General features: G+C 42.6%; 1 protein-coding gene across 50 annotated transcripts in view; it reads right to left on the bottom strand.

Moving 5' to 3' along the window:
• The window catches only part of LOC125326132 (ankyrin-2-like), a 277,846-nt gene that overhangs the window by 58,013 nt on the left and 192,950 nt on the right, over positions 1-26,883 (bottom strand). For 47 of the 50 annotated variants that reach the window (XM_048304010.1, XM_048304015.1, XM_048304014.1 and 44 more), the window contains 14 exons: positions 23,418-23,516; positions 22,587-22,784; positions 19,673-19,771; positions 19,401-19,499; positions 16,870-16,968; positions 16,454-16,651; positions 14,584-14,682; positions 13,910-14,008; positions 12,347-12,544; positions 11,259-11,357; positions 11,053-11,151; positions 8,374-8,472; positions 6,145-6,243; positions 1,097-1,169 (listed from right to left, as the gene is read on the bottom strand). In XM_048304010.1, coding sequence (XP_048159967.1) covers positions 1,097-1,169; positions 6,145-6,243; positions 8,374-8,472; positions 11,053-11,151; positions 11,259-11,357; positions 12,347-12,544; positions 13,910-14,008; positions 14,584-14,682; positions 16,454-16,651; positions 16,870-16,968; positions 19,401-19,499; positions 19,673-19,771; positions 22,587-22,784; positions 23,418-23,516 — 1,657 coding nt within the window. The remainder of the gene's footprint in view (positions 1-1,096; positions 1,170-6,144; positions 6,244-8,373; positions 8,473-11,052; positions 11,152-11,258; positions 11,358-12,346; positions 12,545-13,909; positions 14,009-14,583; positions 14,683-16,453; positions 16,652-16,869; positions 16,969-19,400; positions 19,500-19,672; positions 19,772-22,586; positions 22,785-23,417; positions 23,517-26,883) is intronic. The other 3 variants (XM_048304052.1, XM_048304051.1, XM_048304053.1) reach the window with 2 other exon arrangements.

Raw genomic sequence — 26,883 nt, forward strand, 5'->3', positions numbered from 1 at the left:
TTGCTTTTGCATTTTAAAACAAAAGGTTGCATCTGGAGCCTAAGCATCATATTTTCTCAAGAGCATAACTCATTTATCAGCATAAACCCCCTTTCTAAAAGCAGTACAAGAACTTGTAATTAATGAATGCCATTAACTTCGTGCACCATTTAGAACCACAAGTGCATCTGTGTTCTTTGTAAAAGAACAACACCAACCCTGTAACCCGAGTTTCCAAATTCCCAGGGCTTTCTGGAAATTACTCATCAACACATTATTTGCATGAAATAATAACAGCCACCATAAAATCGCGCACATAGGATATTGTAATATTAACACTGACAAGTGTAAAAAGGAACATAGAAAATCCTTCCAAATGCGTTTGTATTTATTACTACTGTTGTAACTGAAATTTCTAAGTCATCACTGCAAACTCTTAGAAAGGGATGGTTTTAGGCCATTTCTGTGATTCTGAGCCGTATAAAAGTGTGATACTTTATCACTCCTCCCAGAAGTTCACAGAAATCTTCTTGGGATGCAGCTAAGCAGTACAACACACGCCTTCTGTCTGTACATGCAAAGGCCTCTAAAACCCAAGTACCAAACTTACTAGCATCTTGTTACTTTTTATCATGCCATGTGTCTCCTTGAGTCCCATGTGCCAAAAGCTCCCTCAAGGGAACGTTCTCCTCACCCTCCACACCTTATGCATCTTCTTACACAAATGTTTCCAATTAGGCAAAATTCCTAGATATTTGTATCTGATACAGGTGGCACAGATCCAAAAAAATTACTGTTCGGATTCCTCTTTATGGGAGGGTCAAAGCCAGCTTTGTGACAGCTCTACACTGAAATTTTAAAACCCATTGGGAAATGTTCCCATTTGCCAATTTGGTTCAGATAAGCTTTTTCTGAAAAAGATGTAGGAGTTCAGGATTTTGTTTTGTGTCAAATTTTGGCATCTTTATGCAAATACCATAATGATTACATCATTAAAAAAAGAACTTCATTTCAAGCACAGCAAAAGGAAGATGTCAGAGTACTCAAGCACCTTCTTGAGCCTATGAAACAGGTTACATAGGTGATATAGAAGAGGAATTTACCAAAAATCGCTCACCTTCTTCATCTGACACATCCAGGACCTCAGTCATTGTCTCGGGTACATTTAGCTTGTGCTTCTCTGTTATAGTCTGCAAAGACAAAATCAGTCCTCAAATTAAACACCAAACAGAAGAGCAAAGTTTACAGCAGTGTTATTTTCAACAGAGACAGCAGTGGGATTGTGCTGAGGCATTTCATAACCTGTTTCCCCTTCCCCTAGCTTTCATTGTCATCTTTATTCCAGAAGCTCCTATTCTCAGTGCTGCATAAGGTAACATTTCTTCTGGCAGAAAAGTACAAAAACATGAGATAATGAGCTGGTCAGAGGAATAAAATTCATTTATAAATGGTGCATGTAGAACAATTCAGCTCAATGTTTCCAAGACAATTTTAAAATGAATTAGGTAATGTCTACAAAAGAGCTTCAGAAAGTTGTATGTGGCATATGGAAATTATTAAATTGTAAAGCATTTAGAAATGAAGTTATGAATGATCTGAAATTCCTAAACTAAAAAAAGATGTGAAGGATTTACACAGATCACTTGAAACATGTCTCCCCCGTCTCCAGAAAAAGGTGACTGCGGTGCATATTAATGATATCCTTTTCATAAATCACGTGTATTCCCACAAAGCACATACACATCAGAGAAAAAAAAAGTTGTTTGAAGATTTTTAAACATTTTGTGCACCTAAGAGCTTAAAATATTGTGAAGCAAGGCAAGTATGGACTGAGGAATAGTGGGAGGATTCTGGTTAAATATCAGAGCACAGAGCAGGAAAACACTGGAAGTTTTTTTTTAAATATAATTTTATCTTCATAAATGACTTCTGGGAGGACACAAATGTCCAGGGGTGCTGGATCAAGAATGGGGACATCCTTTCAGCATCCAGATTCGGATTGGAGAAGGAGATGAACATCATGAGAGAAACTGTAGGAAGTGCGAGATGGAAAAAAGTTGCCTGCAGGGAACTCTTCGGTGTGTTACGATACAGGCGACAAAATACCAAGGGCTTCAAAAGGAGCAGTGATCAGAAGTGCCTTAGTCAAAACCAAAAAGCACCGATTTCCCTGGCTCCACCTAGCCGAGCTGGGGAGCTGCAGAGGGCAGCTGGCACACGGCCCTTAAGGATGTATGGGAGCACAGGGGCCCCTCTGGCATGGAGAAGAGTGCCAGGAGGCCACGTGTCTCCCCTGAGAAACCCCCTCTGAGGCAGGGCTCACTCCCTGCTACAGATACCATCTATTGTGCATAAATTAACATACATGCAAAGGAGTGAAAGCATTTCATGTGAGGGATAATTAAATCAGCCAAACCCTGAGTCCCTTATGCAATAGTGTTTTGGGAAAATGCCTGCTGATATCAAGCAGCGAAGTCAATAGCAGCTTTTGTTGCACAAAACTTTCTAGTTATTTCCTGATCCTGTTACGTACTTCTCTGTTTCTAACAAAGTGACAAAGCCAGCATTCTTGCTTATTGTAAAATACTGCACTTTCATAAATAACTAAGTTACCGACCGTGTAATTACTTTGGAAATTTGTTTTAAAAGTCTGCTTTACATTTCTGAAATCTATTTAACTGTGACAGCAGTTCCAGTTTACGCTCCTGAGGTACAGGGAAAGAACAATGCCCTTTGCCTCAATTGGCAATCCCAATTAGGCTCCTAAATTCACTCTTCCCATGAGTAAAAACAACTAATTATTTCTGTTGCAGCAGAACACATGTTCGGGATTGCAAATTAGTTTCTATTCACCAAATGCCCCCACCACCATGACTGACTTTTCCCCCGTATTCCCACGGCTTTCCTGGGATAGAAATGTCAGGCAGCAGCAGGGTGACAAGGCCAGCGATGACAGATGGGGAGGTGCTGTCATTCAGGTGGCACTGACTTTGTCTCTTCAACACCGGAGTTAACAAATAAGTTCAACAATCAACTAAGTTAAAGCACAAGCTGCAGGTAGAGAGGACCACTGTCCACTTTTCTATTACCTAGGCCACCAAGGTTTATTGACCATTACAGCCATCTGTTAGTTACTTAGTTTTTTACAGGCCCCCATAGAAAAACACCCCGGTCTCTAAGGCTTGCAGACATTATTATCTATTTACAGGGAAGCAAGGATACTTTATTGGTTTACTGACTTTGCATCAGTAAGAAAAAAATTACTACATAATTTAACAATCGAAACAAAGCTTGGAAAAGAGATTCCAAAGTGTGTGTGCGCACAGGCACATTACAGAAGAACAAAACCTCTTCAGTGCCATCTTTGGAACACGGAACTCAGCAAGAATCGTTAATTCTACTTAATTCTTAATTCTACTTAATCATTAACTCTACATTAATTCTAATCCACACAACTTCTGCTGGGAATTAATGCTTTTAAAGGAACTTTCAATGTGATATTAGATTTTTTTTTTAATTGATAGGCACATCAAATACTCTCAAAATTTAAAATCCGTATCTAGCCCCACGAACAGCCTACATGGAAAATTGCTCAGTGTGTTTCTCAAACTCCCTACTGTTTAGTACCACTGAGAATTTCATTATGGAGTTTACTTAAGGCTTCTGTATTTGAACCTTCCATTGTAAGGCCAGATTTTCATCAGGTGGCATAGAATAATTCAAATATATAATTCAGGTATATAAACCCAAATGTGCTTTCAGCAATGACTTACTCACACAGCAGCATACTGTAAACAACCAGAAAGCTCCTCATATATTCATCCGACCACAGGAAGACTATGCTTGTTTGTATAAACGGCCCCAAACTTAATTGCATAGCAAACCCCCGAAAGTCCAGTTTGTTCTGATTTATTTCCCGTTGCTCTCTAATCTTTCAGTAAAAAAAGTGCACTTTATTCTATCTATTGCTTTATACTCATGTGGCTCCACTAATAACAACACTAATGCAAGTAAGAGGAAGATTTGTTCCAAGTTAGAGCAAAGAAAGGCTTTGGCACTGGAGATCTTTTCCTCATCTCAAGTGCCAGTGACTTGAATATCAATCAAGCATCGGGCTGTGTAACATCCTCGGTGCAGGGCTCAGCCCAGCCTCAGAGAAGGAGGTAGCTATGGTGACAGCACCTTCTCTCAGGGCTCAACGCTGCGCTTACGTTTGGCAACATCAACCTTACCATCTGGAGAACCTGACCGCAGAGAGCGCCTGCTACTTACCCCTCCTTTTCAGGACTTGTTCTAAATCACGTTTCATCAACATCCCCCACCGCAAACACCACCATTCCATATATCCCTAAGGTACAAGGGTTAGATGAAGTCATAGCTGGAGAATCTGCTGAGTTTATCGAGGGCTCCCACCTGACTTTTAAAGTATGCAGGCACAGATGAGGATTTCAGATTTCTCTCATGTGCAAGCATTAAAGGTCAGCTCTGCAAGTAAGCTTCAGTACTTGATTCAGTCCTAAACCCCAGGAATGAGTTAGCCGGTAGGAAAAAAGATTAATCCTCAGTGTTTAAAGAAATATTTATCCAAAGTAAATAATTCCCAGGTGTCTTTTCATAGCACAATTCCTATTATTTCAAAGATATAACACTTATGTGAGACAAGGTACAAGTCTGCACAGTGAAACACAGTGTAAATGAGAAAGCAAGTTACTGCTGAAATCAAACAATAAATTATAAACATGTACCAGGACACAGCACAGAAGACGTGACAAAGGTGTCCTCTGAAGCTTAAAAATATAAGAGCTAAAGTTTCTCAAAACAATTTCCCTAGGTTTTATTGTCCTAAATTTCTGATTAGATACATGTTTATGCACATATATGTATGATGTGCTATACGATTAAACAAGAAGTAATAACAACAGAAACACAGAGTCCTTATTAAGAGACTTCTGGAATTACACTGGAATTCCTTCTCCAAACCTGACTCAGCCTGATCTTTGCAGATCATTAATAAATTATGACTCATTCTATTTGCAACCTTATGCCAAGTTATCTTTATTGCATCTTCCTTGGTTCATATCAAGTGGGATTTGCTGTCAACATGCAACAAAACCGAAATTATTTTTCCATTTCTTTACAAGAGATTCTGGATTTCTTCTCTACTTCTAACCCTCTCCATGACTGAACAGCAGCATCTTTTTAACAATCTGTGGATTTTTACAGCTCTGAGCTCCTAAATGTCATCTAGAGCGAATGGATTTTCTACAATGCTAATCTTGCATTAAAAAAAAATTAAAATAAAATGAAAAAGCATGACCTTACAGCAGTGTTTCAAGATAAATACAGTAACCAAGATTTAAATTAACCTAATTCCTTTAATTATGTGCTTTTTCTAACGTTCTCCCTTCTGACCTGGTATGACGTTTCTAGATAGGAGGTAAAAGTGCAAGAAGGGAAAACCTTCCCCTCCCTGGGTGTCCCAAGAGATCCGCTTTTCCTGGCTTAAACCACCTTACTGATGCTGAGCACACACCAGTCACGAACCCTGACACCAAAATACGGACTCCAAGAGTGTGGAGCACTGAGAGGACTGAGCCTGTACGGAAACATTCCTCTGCATTTTGGAAAACAGGATCTGTTTGAACTGGAAGTGACTTGAGTAAGAAGATGATGGATGTGATTCACAGTCATTCAGTGAGCCTCACTAGGTTTGGCTCCAGGCCACAGCTGGTACAGTCCCAACGTAGAGATGCTGCAAGGATTGAGCCTCAGGAGGTGTCAAAAGCATGGAGATGTAAGGCCAGATGGGAAAGGCGAAGTGTAAAGAGAAACAGGGCAGGATCTAAACAACAATGCACAAACTTCTGGAAAGTCTGGGTTTGCAGCTCAGACCCAGGTCTAGAAACAAGTTTTACTCTGAATTGTTGTTTTCCATCGGTATGCACACAGATTTTGTTCCCTAGCTCAGGGGAGCCTGCTGCCTTGCACACACTTCCACATGCTTATACGATATACTGAAAGCACTGTAGCAAAAATACAGGGGGGGGAGCTAAAACCCCCTCAAACAAAACAGAAAAGGAAAGAGATGCATGGAGAGCCTGAGGGAAGAGCAAAAAGACAGCACTGAGTAAAGAAGAGCAACATTTGAATGCATGTGCAACTCACAGTTGTGGTGGTGGTGATCTCCTCCGTTACAACCTTCAGCGTATCGACCACGGAGATGTATCCCAGGCGCCTGGCGATGGCTAAGGCTGTGTTACCATTCTGAAGGGAAGAGAGAGGGGGAGAGCGCACTGAGAGAGAGGGAGGATTGTGATGTGAACCAATGAGATCACTCTCCACGCTGCATGAGCCAGCATTTCCATCCAAAACAAGGCACAGCCTAGGAAAATCACGGCTTTTTTACCGTTACATCTGACTCCGTCTTTGTAACTTCTTTAAGACTATAGCCCAAATTGCCATGGTAACACAACACGCTTACATCTGCCAGCAATTCCAAATACTACAGCGCTGTATGGTTTAACCCTTCAGGGTTCACATTCCACTATACAGCCTGTCTCGCCTGCAGAAGTTTAGGGTTTATTTTGCAGAAATACACTTTTAAAAAATAAAAAGTATTTTAACCTCTTACAGTTTCACTCCCAGTTGAAACTGTAACACCTTTCCCAGGTACAATTCCTTACCTGGGGAATACAAAATTACAGCTGCGTTGTCCCCATATACTCCTATTCCTTCATACAACAAAAATGTATCTCCACTAACAGTTCACAGAAGCTAATGATTTAACAAATACAAACCACAAAAGGCTTGGGAGTGAGGAATTATAGTTCCATTTAAATACACTTATTTGCAGTTTGAACGTTGATAATATGGAGACATGTCATTCATCAAATGGACATTAAAATAATTTAGCAAGAGTTTAGGCCTATTTATCCCCATTTCATCTCCTGGAACACTGGCAGTCCAGAGTCCCCCTGTCACTCAGCCTGGGGAGGGGAGCAAGGAATGTGTTCTGTGGTTCTTTGTAAAGAGTTCTACACAGAATTTTTCCATGCTATTTTGCACTGAAGCAAGGGACAACATGCTGTCCCTCCTGAGGAATCATGAACTGTCACTGTACTGCTCTTTGCACAGAAATGATTTCTCTTGTGACCCCACTGCACCACAGGCAGGGTTATCAGCCTGAGGCTCTCTCTTCTTTAGCAAGGGCTTAAGTTATCTACAGTTTAAACTCTTCTGTATTAGTCTAGCTCAGCAACCCTGAAGCAACACCGAGTCTGTGGATTAGCAGCACAAAATGAACAGATTAGCATGTTCACAGCACAAAAAATTTGACTGTTACTTGTCACTTGCACATTAGCTGCTCATACACCACTCCCATATCTCCCTGACAGATGTCTCAGGTTGAAATTCTCTCTTATCTCAAGACAGAGGTTGCTCTGTGTGGACAAGGACAGATCAAGTATCTGAGGAAGCAGCCAACTGTGCAGCAAAGACTCATCCCTAAGGCTGCTTGGACTTGGGTTAGATTTGGGCATGACAGCCCCAATATGAGGACTGAAATCAAGCCAAGAGACCCCCAGTTGAACACGCCAAACAGTACCTACAGCCCCAGAAGATGACTACAGTGGTCTCTCACTTCATGACCAAGTGCACAAACTGGTATTCTGGATAACTTTCACACAAGATTATTCCATGCGATTGTTCCAGGACCGAACACAGCGCCAGTACTGATTTAAGCACACACTCTAAATGCACATGGAAAACTGATCCACTCTGGGGAATGACAGGAGTTTTGGACACTCTGGCAGTGTTCTAATGATTACCCAATTAGAGGTGACTAATAACAACATCAACTTGACATAGGACAGTCGCATTCCTGGCTCACTGCGGAGAAGGAGCTGTGCCAGGAGCTATTGACGGTCTTTGAGGAGGTATTAACTTCAGTGAACTCAGTAAGAACCTGAAGCAAATCCAGTGGACAGAGGGACAGAAATTTGGGTCTAAATTAAAAAAAAAAAAAAAAAAAAACCAAAAAAAAGGTTCTGAACTGCCCTCGATTTTTATGGGAAACTCCTTCTGGAGATATCAATTTCCAGACAAAAGTGTTGAGGCAGAGGGAAACTGAATGAGCCTGGCACAGCCAGCTGTGGCCAGCCTGATCCTGCAGCTCAGTATCTGCTTCTCTGCCTCATGTTTAGCTTAGTGCACAGTTAGGTCGGATGTGAACTACCTTAAGAGGATAAGGAAAAGCAGAGGAAATTACATTTCCACATATGACAACCAGCTGTACGAGGAATACTTTCACCAAAACAATGCCTTGCTCTTGAGTCTAAGAAGGGAAAGTAAAGAACTGTCCAGGGAAACAAGTTCCCAGTGACACGTCAGACTTACAGTGGTGATGGCATTGGGCTTGGCCCCATGCTGCAGCAGAACATTGATGATGTGAGTGTGGCCTTGCTGAGCAGCCTGGTGAAGAGGGGTGTACCCATTCTGTTATCCACGGTGGTGACAGCAAAAGCAAACGAAGAACAAGAACCAATCATTAGATCAGACACTGCACTTGGCTTCCTTCTGCTCCTTTTGAGACATTTTAAACATAAATTATGACATCAACCCAAAAATAATAAACCTTCAGTAATAATAATTCTCCTTGCCCAGATTAATGAAAATATAAAGGAAGACAATATTCTTATTCAAAAATCATCTCTCTCTCACAATAAAAGAAACCTATGAAAACACTTTTTCCCCCCATTTCCTAAATCAGAGGAAGGTACAATGAAGAACAGCAAAGTTAAAGGGGCATGCTGAGAGCATAGAATTATAGCTGAGAGGCAGAGAACATTGCTCTTCCTCTCACATCCTAGTTTTCAACAGAGGCCCCAAGATTTGCCTCTAGAATATGAGTCAATTAAAAACACACATAATTTCTAACAACAGTGATTAAAGCCTATTTACCTCCTAAAAGGCTAACAGCATATACCTATTACAAATGTCAATCAATTTTAGCTTCACTTTATCTCCAAAAGGCTGGACCAAGTTGTAATTACACTTAGAAACACGTACACAGTGTCTGCATTAATAAACATACTTAGTTCAATTTACTCATCTGCTCCAGTGATTTGTTCTCGTGCCTCCCAACACAGAAACATAACCTAAACGTGCGTAAACTGCCTAATCTGAGATGGTATTGTGTAAGTCCAGTCAGGCAACTGATTTACAAAATTATTTGCAATTGGCTTTAAAAGCAGGCAGAGAAGAAACTGGAAGAAAACCCTGGGTTGATCTCATTATACACTTACATAAGGCCTGGGGCAGGCTCTGAAAATGTGCTCTGAGAGTTATCTCTGCTGCAAACAAAGAGATGCCAGTAATGCTTTGCACTGCTAATTAGAAAGTGATAGTTCAAAACTGTTACAGTTCTTATACTGACAGAGTGAGTGCATGGCCTGCTAAGAACTACTACCTACTGTAGGTTCTAGTGGCAAGCAGATTCACTATCTTTACTTAAATACTAGCGCAGTCCTTCAAAAACACAATTCACGTGTTCCTTGCACAAAGCATTGTGCGGGCTTTCTCTAGTTAAGGCCCAAGTTGCAATAGGGGTTATTCACTCTTTAACATGCCTGTCTTGAATCCAGGACTTATTCTTTAAACTAAGTCCACAACACCAGTTGACAGATTGCCAGTATTATTAGTGGTCCCTAGGTGTGAGATTTTGGACAACTACTTCCTCATACAAACTTGCTGACTGTAATGAAACTATTCTAAATAAGTAAAATACCTGGGTGAATGGAATCAATCTGTCCCAGTGGCCCTTTAAACACAAAGAGAGACCTAATACTAAAGACATGACTTTGTCTGTCCCTTGAGTTAGGCTCCAAATACCTCAGCTGAATGTCTTGGCAGCCGTAGTTTGGATCCCGCTAGTGTCTGCTTTATTAATTCTCATCAGCTGTTTGTTCAGTAGTGTTGCCTGTCCTTTCGGAATCCCTGAGTTCTGCCCATTGATTCTAGGTGATCCCATGAGGGATGGGCTAGAGACTCTTATCTATTTACTTGGCTGTTTCTTACCACACTGAGCTGTGACCACGGTGACAAAATAATGCTTCTCTGAGAAACGAATCATCCCATAGGTCCCAGCTGGGGACATGGGAGCTGACCAGAGGGACCAGCAGACTACAAGCCAGAGATTTTGATGAAATTTAAAAAATACTGTCAGTGGGCTGCTTCCTGTCGCTCCCAGGACATCCAGCTTGAAGCCAGTAGCCAGCAATTGCCTGAAGTCAGCTTTAACCAAGCTGGAGCCCTGCAGATCCTGAGTTAGCCTTCTCTTTCTGATAAGGGTGATATGGTGATTTCTGGGATGCAACACACTGTTGCTGCCACCAGAACCTCTCTCTGCATTCTCAGAAGATAAACAACTCTTGCTACAAAATGCATCGCATTCAGCTGGTGTGCCCACCAGCTTATCCCAGGAGAAACTGCTGAGGTCAGTGGGCTTTATTCACACTTTGGTAGTCAGGCCCATTTCAGTCTAAGTGGTCAGATTCCCCTCAGAAAACCTCAAAACTCTTCTTGAGTAAACCACATTCCCTTACCACAGCTACTTCCTCTCCCAGAGTCATCCCACCCACACACTGAACAGCAGTAATTCTTCCCACTCTTCTCCCAGCATATTGGAGAGAACCTGGCATCATCCTCAAAGAGTCTGAATTGTTACTTAGTAGTTTGGCAGCCCAGTGGTATTACACTGGTGTAAACCATGTGTAAATGAGATCAGGAACAAACTTGTGTTTGCTAGTTTGCAAGTAATAACAAAAAGAAAAACCAATGAAATGGATTCTCTGTGTTATTTTTTCATACACCCAAAGAGCTATCTGGCTTTTCTTTCCTGAACACCACACCATGAGATGGAGCAGAGACAAGGCATTCCATTACAGCTACCGTACATTGACACCTCCCATGCCACAGTTATAGCTCCCAAGGAAAAAAGCACTTATGTCATGTAGGAGTGCTGGGTTACCACATTCAGAATAAATAGCAAAAGCAAAGCAATGGAAAATTCTTTACCTTTGTTTTAGCATTGACATTTGCTCCGTGCTTGAGGAGAAAATTCACCATTTTGATGTTTCCATAGTGACAGGCCACAATTAAAGGTGTATAACCAAGCTACAGGAGGAGAACAAAGAAGTAAAACTGCAAGCTCAGTGGAACATTCCCTGGACAAGGGCAGCACCCTTCGGCATGCTGGAGACCGAAGCCACTCCATGATTTACCTTTGTCTGAGCATCCTGATTTGCACCGTGTTTGGTGAGTATTTCGGCTACATTCACTTTATCCTCTTGAGCAGCAAGGTGTAAGGATGTCAGTCCAGCCTGGAGATGGAATATAACAAGTAAATAAATAGACAGAAGTAAGAATAAAACCCTACTTTACGTAAGGAATAAAATCTACTTTCCCACTTCTTCATCTTTAAAACATGAACAGATCCTAACTATAGCTTCTGAGTATGGGTCGTGTTTTTAAACAATGTAGAGTCAATATAGCTCCTGTTCCAGCTGACAAACAGCTCCAAAACAATTACATCACCATACCCATAGAGGTCAACTTTCAGGCATCAATGCTCAGATTTGCTACAATAATGTAATTTGGGAAGCTGAGAAGCCCATTAATAAAATGTGCTTCCCACTCCTCAGACAGGAAGGGGAACCTTGACAACAGCAGGCACAAGTCAGAATGAAGACATTAACTCCAGAAATAGATCCCATTCAAATGCCAGAGAAAAGGATGCAGCCTTTAACTGACGCCCCACTGTGATCACGCGCAGTGCTTTCCTGTGAACAAGGCCCTGAACAAATTTTGTGTAAGGAATGAAAATCACCTTGTTTCTATTAGCAGAATATATTAACTCCACGCAAGGAGAGACCTGAGCCTTCTAGTCTGACTTGTATGAGCAAAAGCTGCAGGCTTTTCACCTGCATAAATAAGATTTGTATATATCCCTGGATAAACCCAGCGACCCATGGAGATTTACAGTAATGGGGTTTTTTTTGATGACCTTGTTTTCCATAAAAAAGCTGTCACACACAATCATTTAAAAAAAATTGGAAAGGTCTTCCATAGAATTTTTCTTAGTCTACTCCAGTAATACTGTTGTTTTCTTATTTGCCAGAGAATGTAAATTTCTTCACTCAGAAAAAAGGCTGAAGGATAAAAACATTAGGAAAAGAGCCTCTGCTGGCAAGCGCACTGAATTATTTCAGACTGTAGCTCTCAGGTTTCTGGTGCATGTTGTTACGGACACAAACGTCACATCTTATTGGATACTCCCACTCACAATACTTTGTCTCCAAACGTGAATTACCTTTGTTGCCACGTGGATGTTGGATCCTTTCTCCAAAAGCAAAGTCACCATGTCAGTGTGACCTTCCTGGGAGGCCAAATGAAGTGGGGTGACCCCTTGCTTGGTCAAAATGTTGGTATCAGCCCCGTAGTTCAACAGAGTGGTAGCTATCTGCATCTGGTTTTTCTTGGCAGCAATATGCAGAGGTGTATATCCATTCTGACACCAGCCAGGAAACAAAAGGAAAATAAAGTTACCACAACAGCCATATAAGCCTAAGAAGTCAGGCATCATAAAACAGTATTATTTGATGTTACCCCTGCTATTAGAGGTGAGAGTTCATTAAATTTTCAAGGCCAGACACATCCCACATGGCCCTGCTGTTGTGTTGCTTTGTCCGTCTGTTATTTTCGCCGCCTAAACCAGATCAAAGCCAGCCCTCACCAGGGTGGGCAGGACTGTCCCACCAATACCTTCAAACTATCTCGAGTTTGACACCTATATTTGGTACAACCTATGTTGCAAAAATCCCTTTTGAGTGATGAGTGACATTCCCCATGATGAGTGATGGGTGCACACTTTTCATCACATTATGCTTTTTCAGAGCATGTGGGTAGAGATGTGTTTGCATATGGAATTTTAATACATGTGCCAGTCACAGGCTGGAAACAGCAATGGGGTGGAGTGTTTTTGTGATCGAATTAACCATTTAAGCACAGTAGAATAGCATTTTCTGGCAGTAAGACAACTTCCTAATCGCTTTATAACACATCGTGAGAGAAAAATCCTGGGTGCCAGCACACAGATCCTGTGGGGGTACTTGGCTGAGTTGGCCTGTGGTTGTTTTGTTGGGTTTTTTTAAGTGGGAGTTTCCCAAACTACCCTGCTTTCCATGCACTGCTGTGGAAACCACATTCCCAATACAACCCTTGAACGTTTCCTGGAAGCCTGTAGATCAGCAGCTTTGCAGAGAGCAGGACACTCTCTGGTATTGCACCCATCTGGTCACCATTTTCCCCTTTTAGCAGCTTTTGCTTTACACATCAATAGCATACCACCACTCCTACCGCTGGAATGATTAGTGTGCATGGTCGGAATACACATTTCTAAAGTCATTGCTAATATTGCACAATAGTGAGGTGACTTCCAGCTGTGACCAAAGCTCTAACAGGGCTGGGTGCCCTCAGGGCTCCACACTGTCCCCTCAGAGCTCCCCTCACCTGCACAGTGATACCACACCACCACTCCTAACCCCAGAACGAAATTTCTAATGCCATTGCTAACATTGCACAATAGCGCAGTAACTTCAGCCGTGACTAAAACTCCGGTGGGACTGAGTCCCCTCAGTGTAAGGGCTGCCCCTCAGGGTCTCCTCAGGGCTGACCTCACGTACGCGCTAACACCACAGCACTGCTCCTAAACCTGGAATGAATTCCCCTTGTGCTCATTCGCCATCTTCCTTGTCGGAATATACATTTCTAACGCCAGTGCCGATGCTGCACGTTAGTGAAGCGACTGGCGGCTGCGCCGCGGCTCCGTCGGGGCCAGCTCCCCCCAGGCTCCCCTCGGGGCGGGCGGGCTCACCTTGGCGGTCGCGTGAGGCGAGGCGCCCTTCTCCAGCAGCAGCAGCGCCACCTTCTGGTTGTCGTAGTGCGCCGCCACGTGCAGCGGCGTGAGGCCGTTCTGAAAGGGCGGGGACGGCGTTAGGGCGTTACGGGACGAGGGCGCGGGCGAGCAACGGCAACGGGAGACGGCGGGGAAACGGGATGGAGGGGACCGGGGTGCGGTGGGATGGAAGGGTCCAGGAGGCTGCAAGGGACAGAGGGGATGGGGGGGGGGGGGGGGCAATGGGGATGGACAGCAAGGCCATGGCAGGCAGCTGGCTGTTAGCGGGGAGAAGCAGCGTACCAGGCCAACCAGGGTGGCAGCCGCAGGCTTCCATCACACCACAGCAGGGAAAACCTGGGCTTTGCTCCTGTGTTTATCCATTGGGAATTTAGGTAGCTTGATGGAACCCGCTGCTTTCTGAGCCACAGATGCATACCTGCCCTCAGAGCAGCCAAGCACCCACCTGCCGTGGACCCAAACCCAACATGCTGGGTAGCAGCACTCAGCCATCACCCGGGGGAGACACGACCCCAACAAAGCCACGGTCACCAGGCAAAAGCAGCTGCAGCCCTCTTGGGGTGCATATTTCACACAGTTCTTCCTTAAGGAAGGATCCAACACACGTCTGACTTTTTCTTCCCCAGCAGTACCTTGCCAGCGGAATCGGGACAGGCGCGACGCTGCAGCAGGAGCTTTGCCACTTCCAGGCTCCCATATTTGGCTGCCACATGCAATGGTGTGAATCCCTTCTGAAAAATTCCAGGAGATAAAACACAGACTTGTGTGTTAAAGGTCATGCTGACATCTCTTGTTTAAGAACTATGTGTTAAGCACTTATTCTTCTACCTCAGAATCAATAGCTGAACCTAGAAAGAGCAGCCTCTCTCGAAAGCAGTTTGAGAAGCACGAAACACAGTAAAATAGTTTCCCTTTTATTATTCTTCCCTATGTATGTGCTGTCAGGCTGGCAGACATTTGTCTGATACAGACTGCACTAGCAACACACACTGCGTGGGGGCAATGAAGGTACTTCTTCAAATTTACACCCCAAATCAGCTTCACCTTTTTTTTTTCCATGGTGACAGCTTTAGAAGTATTTCCTGCATCAGTCATTGCCAGTAACAATGAAACACCAACTAAATTCATCGAAAAAAACCTCCAAACTCCAAATCTTTTCCTCCATTAGGGTGTGATGAAAAATTATTTGTACTTGGATTTGTGTATTCATACATTCACAGAGTTTTACCAAAGCTAAAAAAAACCCCTTCTCTTTCCCTGTTTTAATTGGTTAGGAAAGCTCATGCATGTACGACAGTAGGTGGCAGGCTGCACCGCTGCCTGGCAGTACTTTTGGGAAGCTGCAATGACCTATTTGCGTGGCACATAAGTGATGTTTAATGTTTATTATCATTATCATTTAGTTCCATTAATCCCACGTCAGAAGGAGTTTATATTGGGTAATCTCAAACATTTTCAGTTCACAAATCACAGGTCTATAAAGATATTATCTACTAGGCTCCATCTTCTCCTATTCATAATTATAGAATGTTCCTGAAATACTAATTGCCATCAAGCAATATGGGAAATTAGGAAAGTATTTAGTGTATTTTTAGCCATTCTAATGTGGTTTAATAGCTGGATAAAAGGAGAACAGCAAGCACTCCCAGTAATCCATGGATCATAATTTGAAAATTGCTGGTTTAGTCTTTTAAACCATAGAAGACACCCTGTTGTTCATAAGCATGTTTTAAAGCTCCAGCTGTAAAACCAAGGGTACTTTTATAAATAGTGAAAAATACGTGATTCTCACTTATCAAATGCTTTAAATTTGGAAAAGATATCTTGGTATATAATTCTCTTCACAGCTATCTATTTTCTTACATGTTCATCTCTGTTAGGAGTCTATTGGTACCATTTTTGGCTAAAAAACCCACTAGTGATTCTGGAGAGCATGTCTTTTATCATCCCAGACAAAATGGCCTGTTGTGTCACATGACACCTCATTTTAGAACCTCGTTTTAGAAAACAGATTCAACATGCGATGTGACTGGACAGATGCTGACTTCTATGCTTTAGGAACATTCCTTTCAGCTAGCACAGGGCAGAATTATTTTACTATTTAAGTAAAGAAGGTATTGAAGAATAAAAAGCGGCCTGTTCATAAAGAATGTGTCATTGCCATCCCTTTTTTTGTTTTGGAAATTTAGCCCAAAAAAGCCCTGCCTGTAAGACAAAGGGAAAGGGAGAAACAAGGACATTTTAAACCTGTTGGGACAATGTATTTATCAAGAACTTTATTTGGCTTCAGTGGGAACCAAACCCAATTTTAGATGACAGCAAAATAAGTTGAAATTTGATTAACTTGTGATACATTACTCCAGTCTACTGAATTGTTGCCGATTAAATAAGAACAAAATAAAAGGCCCAAACAACTTAATTTCTCAGCGTGAAAGCACACTCATCACGGCACAGACCTCCTCCTGTGCCACTGGCACACGGATCTGAAGCGTTCTGCCTTACCTTGGTGGACATGGAGTGTGAGGCACCCGCCTCGAGGAGCACGGAGGCGACGTCGAGCTGCCCCTCGCGGGCAGAGATGTGCAGCGGGGTGTAGCCGTTGGTGGTGGCGGCATCGGGGTGGGCCATGTGCTGCAGCAGCAGCTGCACGATCTCCGTCTTGCCCAGGCGAGAGGCGATGTGCAGCGGGGTCTGTTCTTCCTACAACTCAAATCGAGTGGGTTGTTAGCGCGGGTGGAGCCACCCTGAGCACACTCCTCTTCCTTGCTCCCCCCCAGACCTTCCTACGCATTTGTCTTGCACACTCGTAGGAAGCGATAACAATAAAAATGGACTAATGGAGGAGAGGGAAGTGGTGAGTGACTGCTTCAGCCATGGTTTTAAGAAGAAGCAAAAAATATTGCAAGCAGAACACCTACCCTGGCTCGAGCATCAACCAGGGCCCCATTCCTCAGGAGGCAGCGAACCACTTCCACCTGCCCGGCACGTGCCGCCATGTGCAAAGCAGTTTCTCCACGCTGCAGGAGAGCAAAAGCATATCAGTGTCCTAAACCTCCACGAAGAAAGAGCTTTGCCAGTGTCAGTCCCACCCATGACAACTTGTGCTGAGACCCAGCCTTCTGGCCTCCTTCTGAGACTCTGGCTCCAGCCCCAAGGTGGGGTGTGAGTATGTGTCACTGTACCTGGGGATGCCTTGGTTTGGCAGCTGGGCAATCCCAGACAAACATAACCTCAGCCACTGAGGGACAGAATGAAAATCCCAGCTTCAGAAAATTCTGTCAGGTAGACTTGCTCTGGTCACATATGCCCCTCAGCTTTCTATGTAACAGGGCATCGGCTCACGCGCCGCACGGGAGATGAGAGCACACTGAGCCTGTGTCTCTCCAGGGATTGCATGGCACAGGAGCCTCAAGATGGAAGGGGATATTCTTCCAGATGGTACCTTCCTGCACACTGTGTAGAGCTGGCAGCATTAAGAAGGCCTTGCAATGGCTGAGCACAACTCAGCCAGCACATGAAACGTGTAAAATCTGTGCTCAGCATTGTGGCTCTGTCTCCAGGCTGTGAAATCAATCTTGTTTCAAGCCTTTTGTAGCTCATAGAACTTGAAGAACATGAAATTTTGAAAAGCTGACTGGAGTGATATGGAATTCCAGATCAGGAATATTCAAAGCGTTTACTTTTTGCATAGGTTTCCCAAGAAACACTGAAAATGAGGGTTCCTTGAGGATAGCATTCCTAGTTTAACTGGGCTCTCCTCTTAGGGTGCAGTGTCCCAAAGTGGACTGAAACGGTCCCTGTGCAGCTCTCACCAGTATCTGGTACATCAGGTCCCGGGACAGCTCCACAACCAGGAGCTCTATTCATCTATCATGAGTACACAGCAGGACTCATCATTTATCGTGTTAATTGTTAATTTTTCTTACACCAGACCTGGAGAATATTGTGTTGTAAGGTCTTTATGCCCTCGATTATCAATTGAAGTGAAACTGCCAAAATGAACACCCTAGTCAAAACCTTTTACATCAGAATCAGGAATCACACCTTCTTGTCCTTGTCTAGATGTAGGAAAAGAAGCAGCCTAAGCTTGCCTGCTAATTACTTTTAATTACAGCAAACCCTCTTAACCAGGACTTGATTTATCTTTTCATTCTTAAATTAACATTATACTACTACCTGTGATTACTAAGTATGCAACCAACAAAATCCCACTGCCCTAGCTACAAATCTTAATAATTCCATCTATATATAAAGTTTATTACCTGAAGAATGAGCTGTTTAAGAGGTGAAAAACACTCTAAAGATTAAATTTCTACAATGACCCTTTTGTGCCTGAATTAGCAAAGCAATTTAGGTTTTGGAAACAGTAATTCAACAGGGAACCTCAGCTTACCAAGTGAAAGCCAAGACATCTGTGTAGCAGAAATTGTAAAGTGTTAAACTTTGCACACAAATGTCTGGTAACACAATATTTTTAACTGCTTCCACAAGAATTTTGTGGGGTTTTTTTTATTATTAATAAAGTTCTTATATAAAAATTGCTTCTATAAAAGAAGTATGAAAAGTCTGTTTTAATGATTCACATAAACAAGTCCGCATGCTCAACAATTTTACTGGGTTCCATGTAAGATTTTTCCAGCTGAGAAAAACTAATGAGTCCAGTGTACGTGGATTACCAAATTTTTGTTGGTTTTGTTGTTGGTAACACTTACCTATAACCTTACATACTGTAAAAAGCTGCTTTCAAAGTACAAGTGGCTCCCAAGTTGAATATTTGTTTATACTGACAAATTCAAACAGTAAAACATATTATGAAATACATCTCAGAAAATCATAATGTTGTTTTTGTTGTTATTTTTCTTGGTAACTAGAGGCTGTTGGTATACAAACACTGATTTCTGTGGTAAGTCAGGTTCTGCATTTTGTGCTATCTCCCAAAGGTCACATTTTCCAGATTTAAACACCAGTTCCTGGAATTTCCCGTCTAAGAAGAACAACTTGAGTTTGCCAGTTTTGCTTTTTGTTTAATTGTTGGGGTTTAAGCATTTTATACTCTTTCACTGACAGGAATGACACAATTTCATGACAGCCAGTGAAGTTATGCAGGCAGAAATTAGAGCCATTTGGACTTGAATTTCATCCTTCAGAACGGAAACACAGAATTTGCGGGACTTGGCTTATAATCCACTTTGGATGTTTTTGGTGAGCTTTGTCCATTTCTAAGGAAAACTTTACCTACTCAAGCATTGTTGTAGAATACATGAAAACAGAGATGGCTTACAATGACACATACAGCCATCACTTTCCCCTCTTCACTAGATGTGCTACAATAATTTGTCCTAGAATGCAATAAAGTGTCACTAAAATGTGACCTTGGGTTGAGCCACATGGTAGCCCAGAGACTCTCTGTGGGTCCTGAGCAGATGGTTCTAGTGAAAGCCATACTCACAATGTTAGTGACATCGGGAGAGGCTCCGTTCTGCAGCAGAAGGAGGACTATGTTCAAGTGGCCCATAAATGCAGCCACGTGTATTGGTGTGAGGCCCGACTGCGAAACAAAGCAAGAGCAGTTTTACTCCTCTGCACGGTTGGAGGGATGGGCTTCTTCGTTTAAATAAAACATACAGGAAAGTGAGGCATGACAGGAGAGACAGAAAAAAGGAAGCAAAAGAGGAGAGAGAGAGAAGGAATGTTTCTTCAGGACATGAAGCATTTTGCTACCTCTGTTATAGCCTGGATTGAAGCCCCATATTTCACCAGGAGTTCCATGACTTTGATGCGATTTTTCTTGCAGGCAATGTGCAGTGGAGTAAAACCATTCTGTGCAAAAGACAGTGGTGTTAGTTAGAAACATGCAGCTACACTTCCCACACAGCTTCATGCTGGCACGCTGGGAGCACAAGGGTTAGACTACCACAAACAACTGTTCTTTAAGCACAACAGGTTATGAATTACAGACATCTCCCACTATCTGAGGCACAACAAAGCAGTGCTGCTGCTTTCTTCCCAGGCAGGGGAGAGAAAGTGAACCTCTGCCTCCACACTTCACGTACACATACGCCCACCCTGACTGCCGACTGTACACGTGTGTGCATGTGGTTCCTGAGGCTGCACATGTGTCTGTAAGGGGCACTCACAGTGCTTCCCAAGATTGCCTAACACAAGGGAAATCTAAGAAATTACAGAGATCACTTTGGAATCAGTGCCTTTATAAAGCATTTCCTATACCGCCATAGGAGAACCATGGAATCACAGAAGGTTTGGGTCGGAAAAGCCCATCTTGTTCCACATCCTACCACATGCAGGGACACCTTCCACTAGACCAAGTTACTCCAAGCTCCATCCAACCTGGCCTTGGACACTTCCACGGACAGGGCAGCCACAGCTTCTCTGGGCAACCTGTGCCAGGGCTTCCCCACTCTCACAGGGAAGAATTTCTCCCTAATATCTAACCTAAATCTACTCTCTTTCAGTTTGAAGCCACTTAAACTGAGAAAGAGAGGAATAGAGTACTTCTTCCAGATTCCACCTTAATTTGTCTTTTTACTTATAATCTAAGCATCTGTGTGTATTTAGTTTTATATTTATACATCAACCTAAGGTGTAATATCCACGTTTAAGTGTGTGTGTACCTTAAATAAAGAACCCCTTCAGCTGTGGTGACATGATAATCTGATGACCATTAATGCAGGTTAAGTGTGTGCCTGAAACTGAACAAGCACATTACTCACCACACGTGAACATTTTAGTGAAAAGCGCAGGTAACGTTTTTTAGATAATGTTGAAAAATTGCTCCATTTTCTAATGAAGAGGATCAGTACTGCCAAACAAGCAACCAGCAGTAACCAGAACCTAGCAGTGAAATCTTAGTTTATGGGAAGAGATAATCACATGACAATTGCTCTACAGGCTGCTTCTGTTAAAGGAAATGTTAATTACTAGTTGATTTGAAGGTGCTTTAAAGCATATACACATTGAAAAAGCTGAGAACTCACATAGTGCTTGTATGCCCAAAGCATTCTGCAAACATTAACAATTATTTTCATAAATGTAGCTGAAAATTAATTCTTTGTAATATTTATTCCACTACCAGACTCTGCTGTATTTTATTACTCTTTCTCCAATTTCTAAAGAAAGAATCAAAACCATTTGATATTTTACCTCCCACACAACAGCTCTCAATATGTTTCTAAGGGAGTTTTAGTGTTTCAGAAGTTTGCACATTTTTCACTGAATTTTACCACCTCAGTTGATTTAATTTTGCTACTTCTATTTAAGTCGGGAACAGTTTGATGGGGGAGAGGAGAAGGCAGAAAAAAATGTATCACTAACAGAAATTATGAGCTTCATTTAATGTATTAAACACTATCAACAAGCCAGAGGCGACAAGTCCCTGATGGGAGAGAGAGAAAATGAGTGTGGCGGGGGGGGGAGAGAAAACCAGTTTGATGGGAAGAGAGCAGAGGCCTGAGGGTGTTCTCCTTTTGTTTCAGATGTTTCACAGGGAGGGGAACAGAAGATATACTTCTGGTCATGGAAGGAAAGAAAGAAGATGTAGGGGGTATGTGTGGGTGGCTGAGGAAAAGTGCAGCTAGAGATAATCAGAAGACTGGCGAGAAAAACAAGAAAGGATGGAAACAGTGTCAAAAAAGATCAACCAAGTGAACATGGCACTGAGAAAGACAAAGCAAGAAAAGTACAAGAGGAGGAAGCAAAGGGGGCTATGGGATTTGTGGGTACAGAAGGGCCAAGAAAAATGAGATGGCAGAAGAAAATGGTGTCAGTTCCAAGGAAGTAAAGGATAGGGAGAGCCTACACAGAAAAACAGTGGATCCTACTGTGGGCAGGAAGCTGGGGAAGGCATCCGAGTGCCCTGCAGTGGGAGTTCTGTGAAGGCCCCCAATGCAGCAGGCAATGGCAGAACTCCGGCCACTCAGGAGCATCTCAAGTGTTCACAGACTCTCTCCTTCCCTGACAGAGTGCAGTATATTGGTACATGAACTCCCAGGCAGCTAACAGTTCCTAGCAGAGAAAACTGAAATCTTGACTGGCTTTGGATACATTAAAGACTCTTGAAATGTTTCCAGAATCAAATGTGATGTTTTTCTTCTTATTAGGGGCAATGGTTCGATCAGAGAGTGAAAGGAATCATACCTGGGGTCTTGTAAGCGTAAGAACTGCTTTTTGCAAAGAAAGAAAAATGGCACCTACAGAGGAAAATGTCATAATTTGATAAATGCAGAAATATTAGCTTTTTTATATGATTTCCCTATGCCAATTAACTTACTGAATCAGTTGAAAACTCAAATTATTCGTGTATTGTACACCAGGTATGGAAAACTGCACCATGAATTCAATAAAACACCAATGCATACATCAACATCAGCTAGAAGCAGCTCTGATTTTAGGGACTCTGCAGAGCTTCCAGACCTGACACTACAGACCCTTGCAACAGGATGTATTCCATGACCAGGCCTAAGGATACAAGGCACAGCGCTGGTAACCAGCAGGTGTGACACCCCTATGGCTACTGCACCTATTTAAGGCTGTGGAGTTTGCTGACAGTTCTCACTTAGCTTTCCTGGTAAGAGCTACTGGCCAGCTTTGTTACGTGAGCCAGGTGGGACAGGTTTACCAGGGCACGGGCGTTGGGGTTGGCTCTCTTGTCCAGCAGGAGTTTGGTGACTCGGTAGTGGCCACAGTGAGCAGCCACATGCAGGGCAGTCAGGTAGTCCAGCGTCACATCATCCACGGGAGCCTTGTGCTGCAGCAGGTGCTTGACACATTCCACGTGGTCCCCCTGGGCTGCCATGTGGAGTGGGGAGAGTCCATTCTGTGACAAAAGAGAACAGAACAGCAACTTCTAGTAACCCCCACTTAGACTGGGGCACGTATAAGGAGGACATCTGTTGTTGTGAGGTGCTGCTCAGTGGGCTCTGCTATTACACAAGGATCTTCCTCTTATCAGTTTCACCAAAGAGACAGAATTTGTAGGAAATGCATTAATTCTATATGTGTGTTTTCCAGATACGAGGAAGAACACATTGAAATAATTTTCCAAGTAAAAACAATTAGGAGAAAGTGTCCTTGTTATCTTACATGAAGGATCAGGAAGTACGCACCAGGAATCACCTCTCAGGAGTGACTGACCCAGCTTCCACATCTGTGTATCCTACAGTCTCAGGAAGCAACACAAGGGAAGTGCTGGCAGTAGCACTCCACATCATGTGTGTAGTCTGGTATTAGAGAGAGGAGCAAACAAGTGTATGCTTTTCATATATTTGGAAAGGATAGTGCCCCATTATGTAAGAAAAGCTTTTTTTGGATCATTCTACTCATTAATACATCTCCTTTGGGAGGACAGGTACGTTCCTGTCCTCTTCCTTGTCCTCTCAGTTGACACTGAAAGTTCTGTGGAAGGTTACACAGAGGTGCTCACATGCTCTAACAGGGCACACACACACACCTTGGTCCGTGCGAGCAGTGGGGCACCTCGCTCCAGGAGCAGCTCCACAACCTGGTCATGGCCACTTCGTGCAGCACAGTGCAGTGGGGTGAGTCCATCCTTAAAATAGAAGGAGAGAAAACAAATGAGCACGTCCCCAGCTGTCCATCCTGGAACTCTGGGGAACAAGCTTCCAGGAATGCAGCCCCACATGTGTGAAAAAGCTCCTTTTCTGACTCCTAGCTGAAGCTGGCTCCACAACGTGAAGCTTCATCCCTGTTCTTCCTTGCACCAGTAAAGGACACTCTAAGGTTACTGTTTGGGAGAGGAAGCCTGTTGTGTACTGAAATCTCTTCTGAAAGAGGATAATGTGAGGATGCACTGCCTCCTCCCCTCCCTCCCCTCTCTACATGGCTTTGAGACTGCATTGCCTCTCCCTGGGTAATGCTTACTGGGTTGAGGATGCTCCATAAATCAACCCTTGTCCTTTGGATTGCTTTTGATGCAGGGATGAAACAAGCAATGTTCATACTAGAAAATTTGCTATAGAATTTTCTTTTTCTTTTAAGCTGGCATCAAGAAAAAGAAGATTTTAAAACAATAGAAAAAGAGAGAAACAAACAGAACCAAATCTTTCATTTCTGAGATTGAGGGGTGAACAGAGAGCTAACAGTTCTTTTCTAAAATTGCTGCGAGACCACCAACTCCACAATGGTTTTTTCCATTGCAAAACACCATTCTGTACCAAAAGACTTGGTCAGGCTACTATTAATGATCACAGAAGTGGCAGTAAAAGATGCGTTGATGAACAATTTGGATGGGAGAATGAATTCTGTGCAGCTTTTGTACAGTTGGGACTTTATGCAGAAAAATAAATATGAGGCTAGAAAAATGGTTGTGAAAGAAAATTAGTGCTGAATGACAGAAAGGTAACACATAGGATATGAAAAGTCAAGCTTTCATCTCATTAGCCTTCAGTACTGTTCACACATGCACCCAGAGATGTCATCAACACTCACTCAACAGAGGTGGCTTTACAAAGGTGAAACAGGAATCGTTTTTAATCACAAGAAAAGCCTTCTCCCTTTGAGACATGCTGCTCATCTTGGGTGACATCGATGCTATTATTCTAAGGAGCCCGCTGAAGAATCCAGTAACAGCTTGATTAAAAGGACAATATACTGGTCTGAATTACACAGAGACTTAAAAAGTAGCAGAACTGCAAAAACATGGCACTAAGCATGAGCTGGTGACCCCGCTTCATACAGAGACAGACTGTTTACCTTGTTGGGATTTGGAGGAAACCTGCATCACTATGTTTTTAAATTAAAAGTAGCTCTGGACTACACAATACCACTGCAATTGCAACCTCATTTCAGCCCTGTAACACTCCACAAAAGGCAGTTCCAAGAAACAGAGCCTCCCTCATGCCCAGCTCCCAAAGCACAGAGTCCCTTTCCAAGTGAGCAGCACCACAAAGCTCCACTGCTCCAAGGTGCTGAAGTCTGCAGAAGAAATTTTTCTCCCTCACTTATCTACTTTTCCCAGAGGCTTTTGAGACACACCGACAGGGTTAGCTGTGCCTTGGTGCTCACAGTCTCAGAGGTATCCCTAAATCCCACGGAAGCTTTACAGTGAAATTCAACAGATGCAAGATCAAACCCAAAAGCAGAACTTGCGGCCTTCAGCACCTGGCAAATGGGGTCAGTGTGAAGAATGACGCATAACTACTTTACTTGGTTTTTTATGCACTGAAACTTCAGAGTCCTCTAAACCAAATCTTTTTGTGAACAACTGAGGTATATTATCATCTCATTGCCAGAGAGATTCATACAGATAACTCCCACTGTCCTTACTAAGGTAAGGACATATCCCAAATGCATTTCTAGGTGTTTGTTATTTCTTTCCAGTTTCTGCCTCGTGCTCTACATTTTTAATGTGTACTTCTTCAATGTAGGAGGTTCACCTTCCCTATCTGCATGGTGGCTTTGATGTTAGTCTATTTAAAAAAACAACAACAACAAAAAAAAAAAAGAAGAAGAATTGTGTGAATCCTTGGAAAAAAAAAAAAAAAGCAGGACAAATCCCGAGAGGGAGAAAAAGAAGAAAACTACAAGCTAAGAAGGACATGAACTCTACAAGAAAGTCTGGCTAAAACAAAAGCCTAAATAATTTTAAAACATTATTTCTACTTTGTTCTTATTTACAGTTCCCTTTAAAAGCAGAGATATCCTGTCCTATTCTACCCTGCCATAGCTGTTTTGTGGACTTCCCACAGAACCCACTTCCCTTTCCTCTTTCTGCTCTGAGGAAAACAGCATGTATATTTTAAAATTATTGTATATTTAATACTTAAAATTCTTTTGCTTGTATGTTTTATTCAAAGATGAGGGAAAGTGCAGAGAGAAATATGTTGTAGTAGAAGAATTAGTACAGAAAACAATGCAGACAAGCTGACACAAGCCAACATGAAGAGACACTGGTGTACCAAATGAATCCTTTTTTGAAATTATCTATTATCTATTTTGCGATTATCTATTTGCAATGAGCCTCAGTGCCCTCAAATCAACTGCAAGAGTTTGCCTAAGTACTTTTTCAATCATTCTTTTGCTAATTGAAGAACATACAGCGACCAATACATTAGGAACATCATTTGACAGGACAGCCAACCCTGGGTCAGATGAGCACAGACTTTGAAGCACAGATAATGGATACCCCATAAACACAAAGGCTGCCGTGCCAGGAGACAATAAATTCAGCACTTTTATGTTTAAAGAAGTTCAACATTTATCTCCTCACCCCAGACTGTGTGGAATGAAGAGTTAAATGTTTCTATCTCCCCAGTGACACCCCACACCTGGTGTTCTGCTGTTTCCGTATGTGGTACTCTCCTAATTCACACCCTGCGATGTAACCGACAGCTAGGTCACCCTTAGAAAGGACAACACAATTCCCTCCGTGTGCACGGAAGCCAGGAAATTCCATCAATCCTAACTCTCTCTTAAATAGTTCTCAAAATAGAAGGTAAACTTGTGCCTTTTTTTCCTTGAAAATCAGTCACTGGTCATTTTTTAACCTGCAAAATTAATTCTGAATTCTGTGCATGACTCCTAATTGTAGGGCTTAGAAAGATTAATTGTTTGGTCATTGCACAAATGCTTTCCTTCAGCTTACCAGAGACACTGACACAAAAAAAGCGCTGTGTTTCTGAGGGATTTTTAATGGAAAATGATGTGGGCAGCACCTTCACAGGGCAGTTGCTCCCATTCAGTGCTCATTAGACCAAAAACTGATGATAAACATGAACATCAAAGGCCAAGTTACCAAAGAATTATTCTAAACTGCAGCTGCATGCATGTTCTCATTTTCATAAGGGTGAAGTAAGATTTTAGTATTCCAAGTGTCAAACATGCAAAATTGTCTAAATTTTCTCAGCAAATAAGGGGCTTTTAATTTGTGCATTTTTCATTATGACTAAACCTCATCT

The sequence above is a fragment of the Corvus hawaiiensis genome, chromosome 5 (genome assembly GCF_020740725.1).
Source record: "Corvus hawaiiensis isolate bCorHaw1 chromosome 5, bCorHaw1.pri.cur, whole genome shotgun sequence".
NCBI classification, from domain to species: Eukaryota; Metazoa; Chordata; class Aves; order Passeriformes; family Corvidae; genus Corvus; species Corvus hawaiiensis.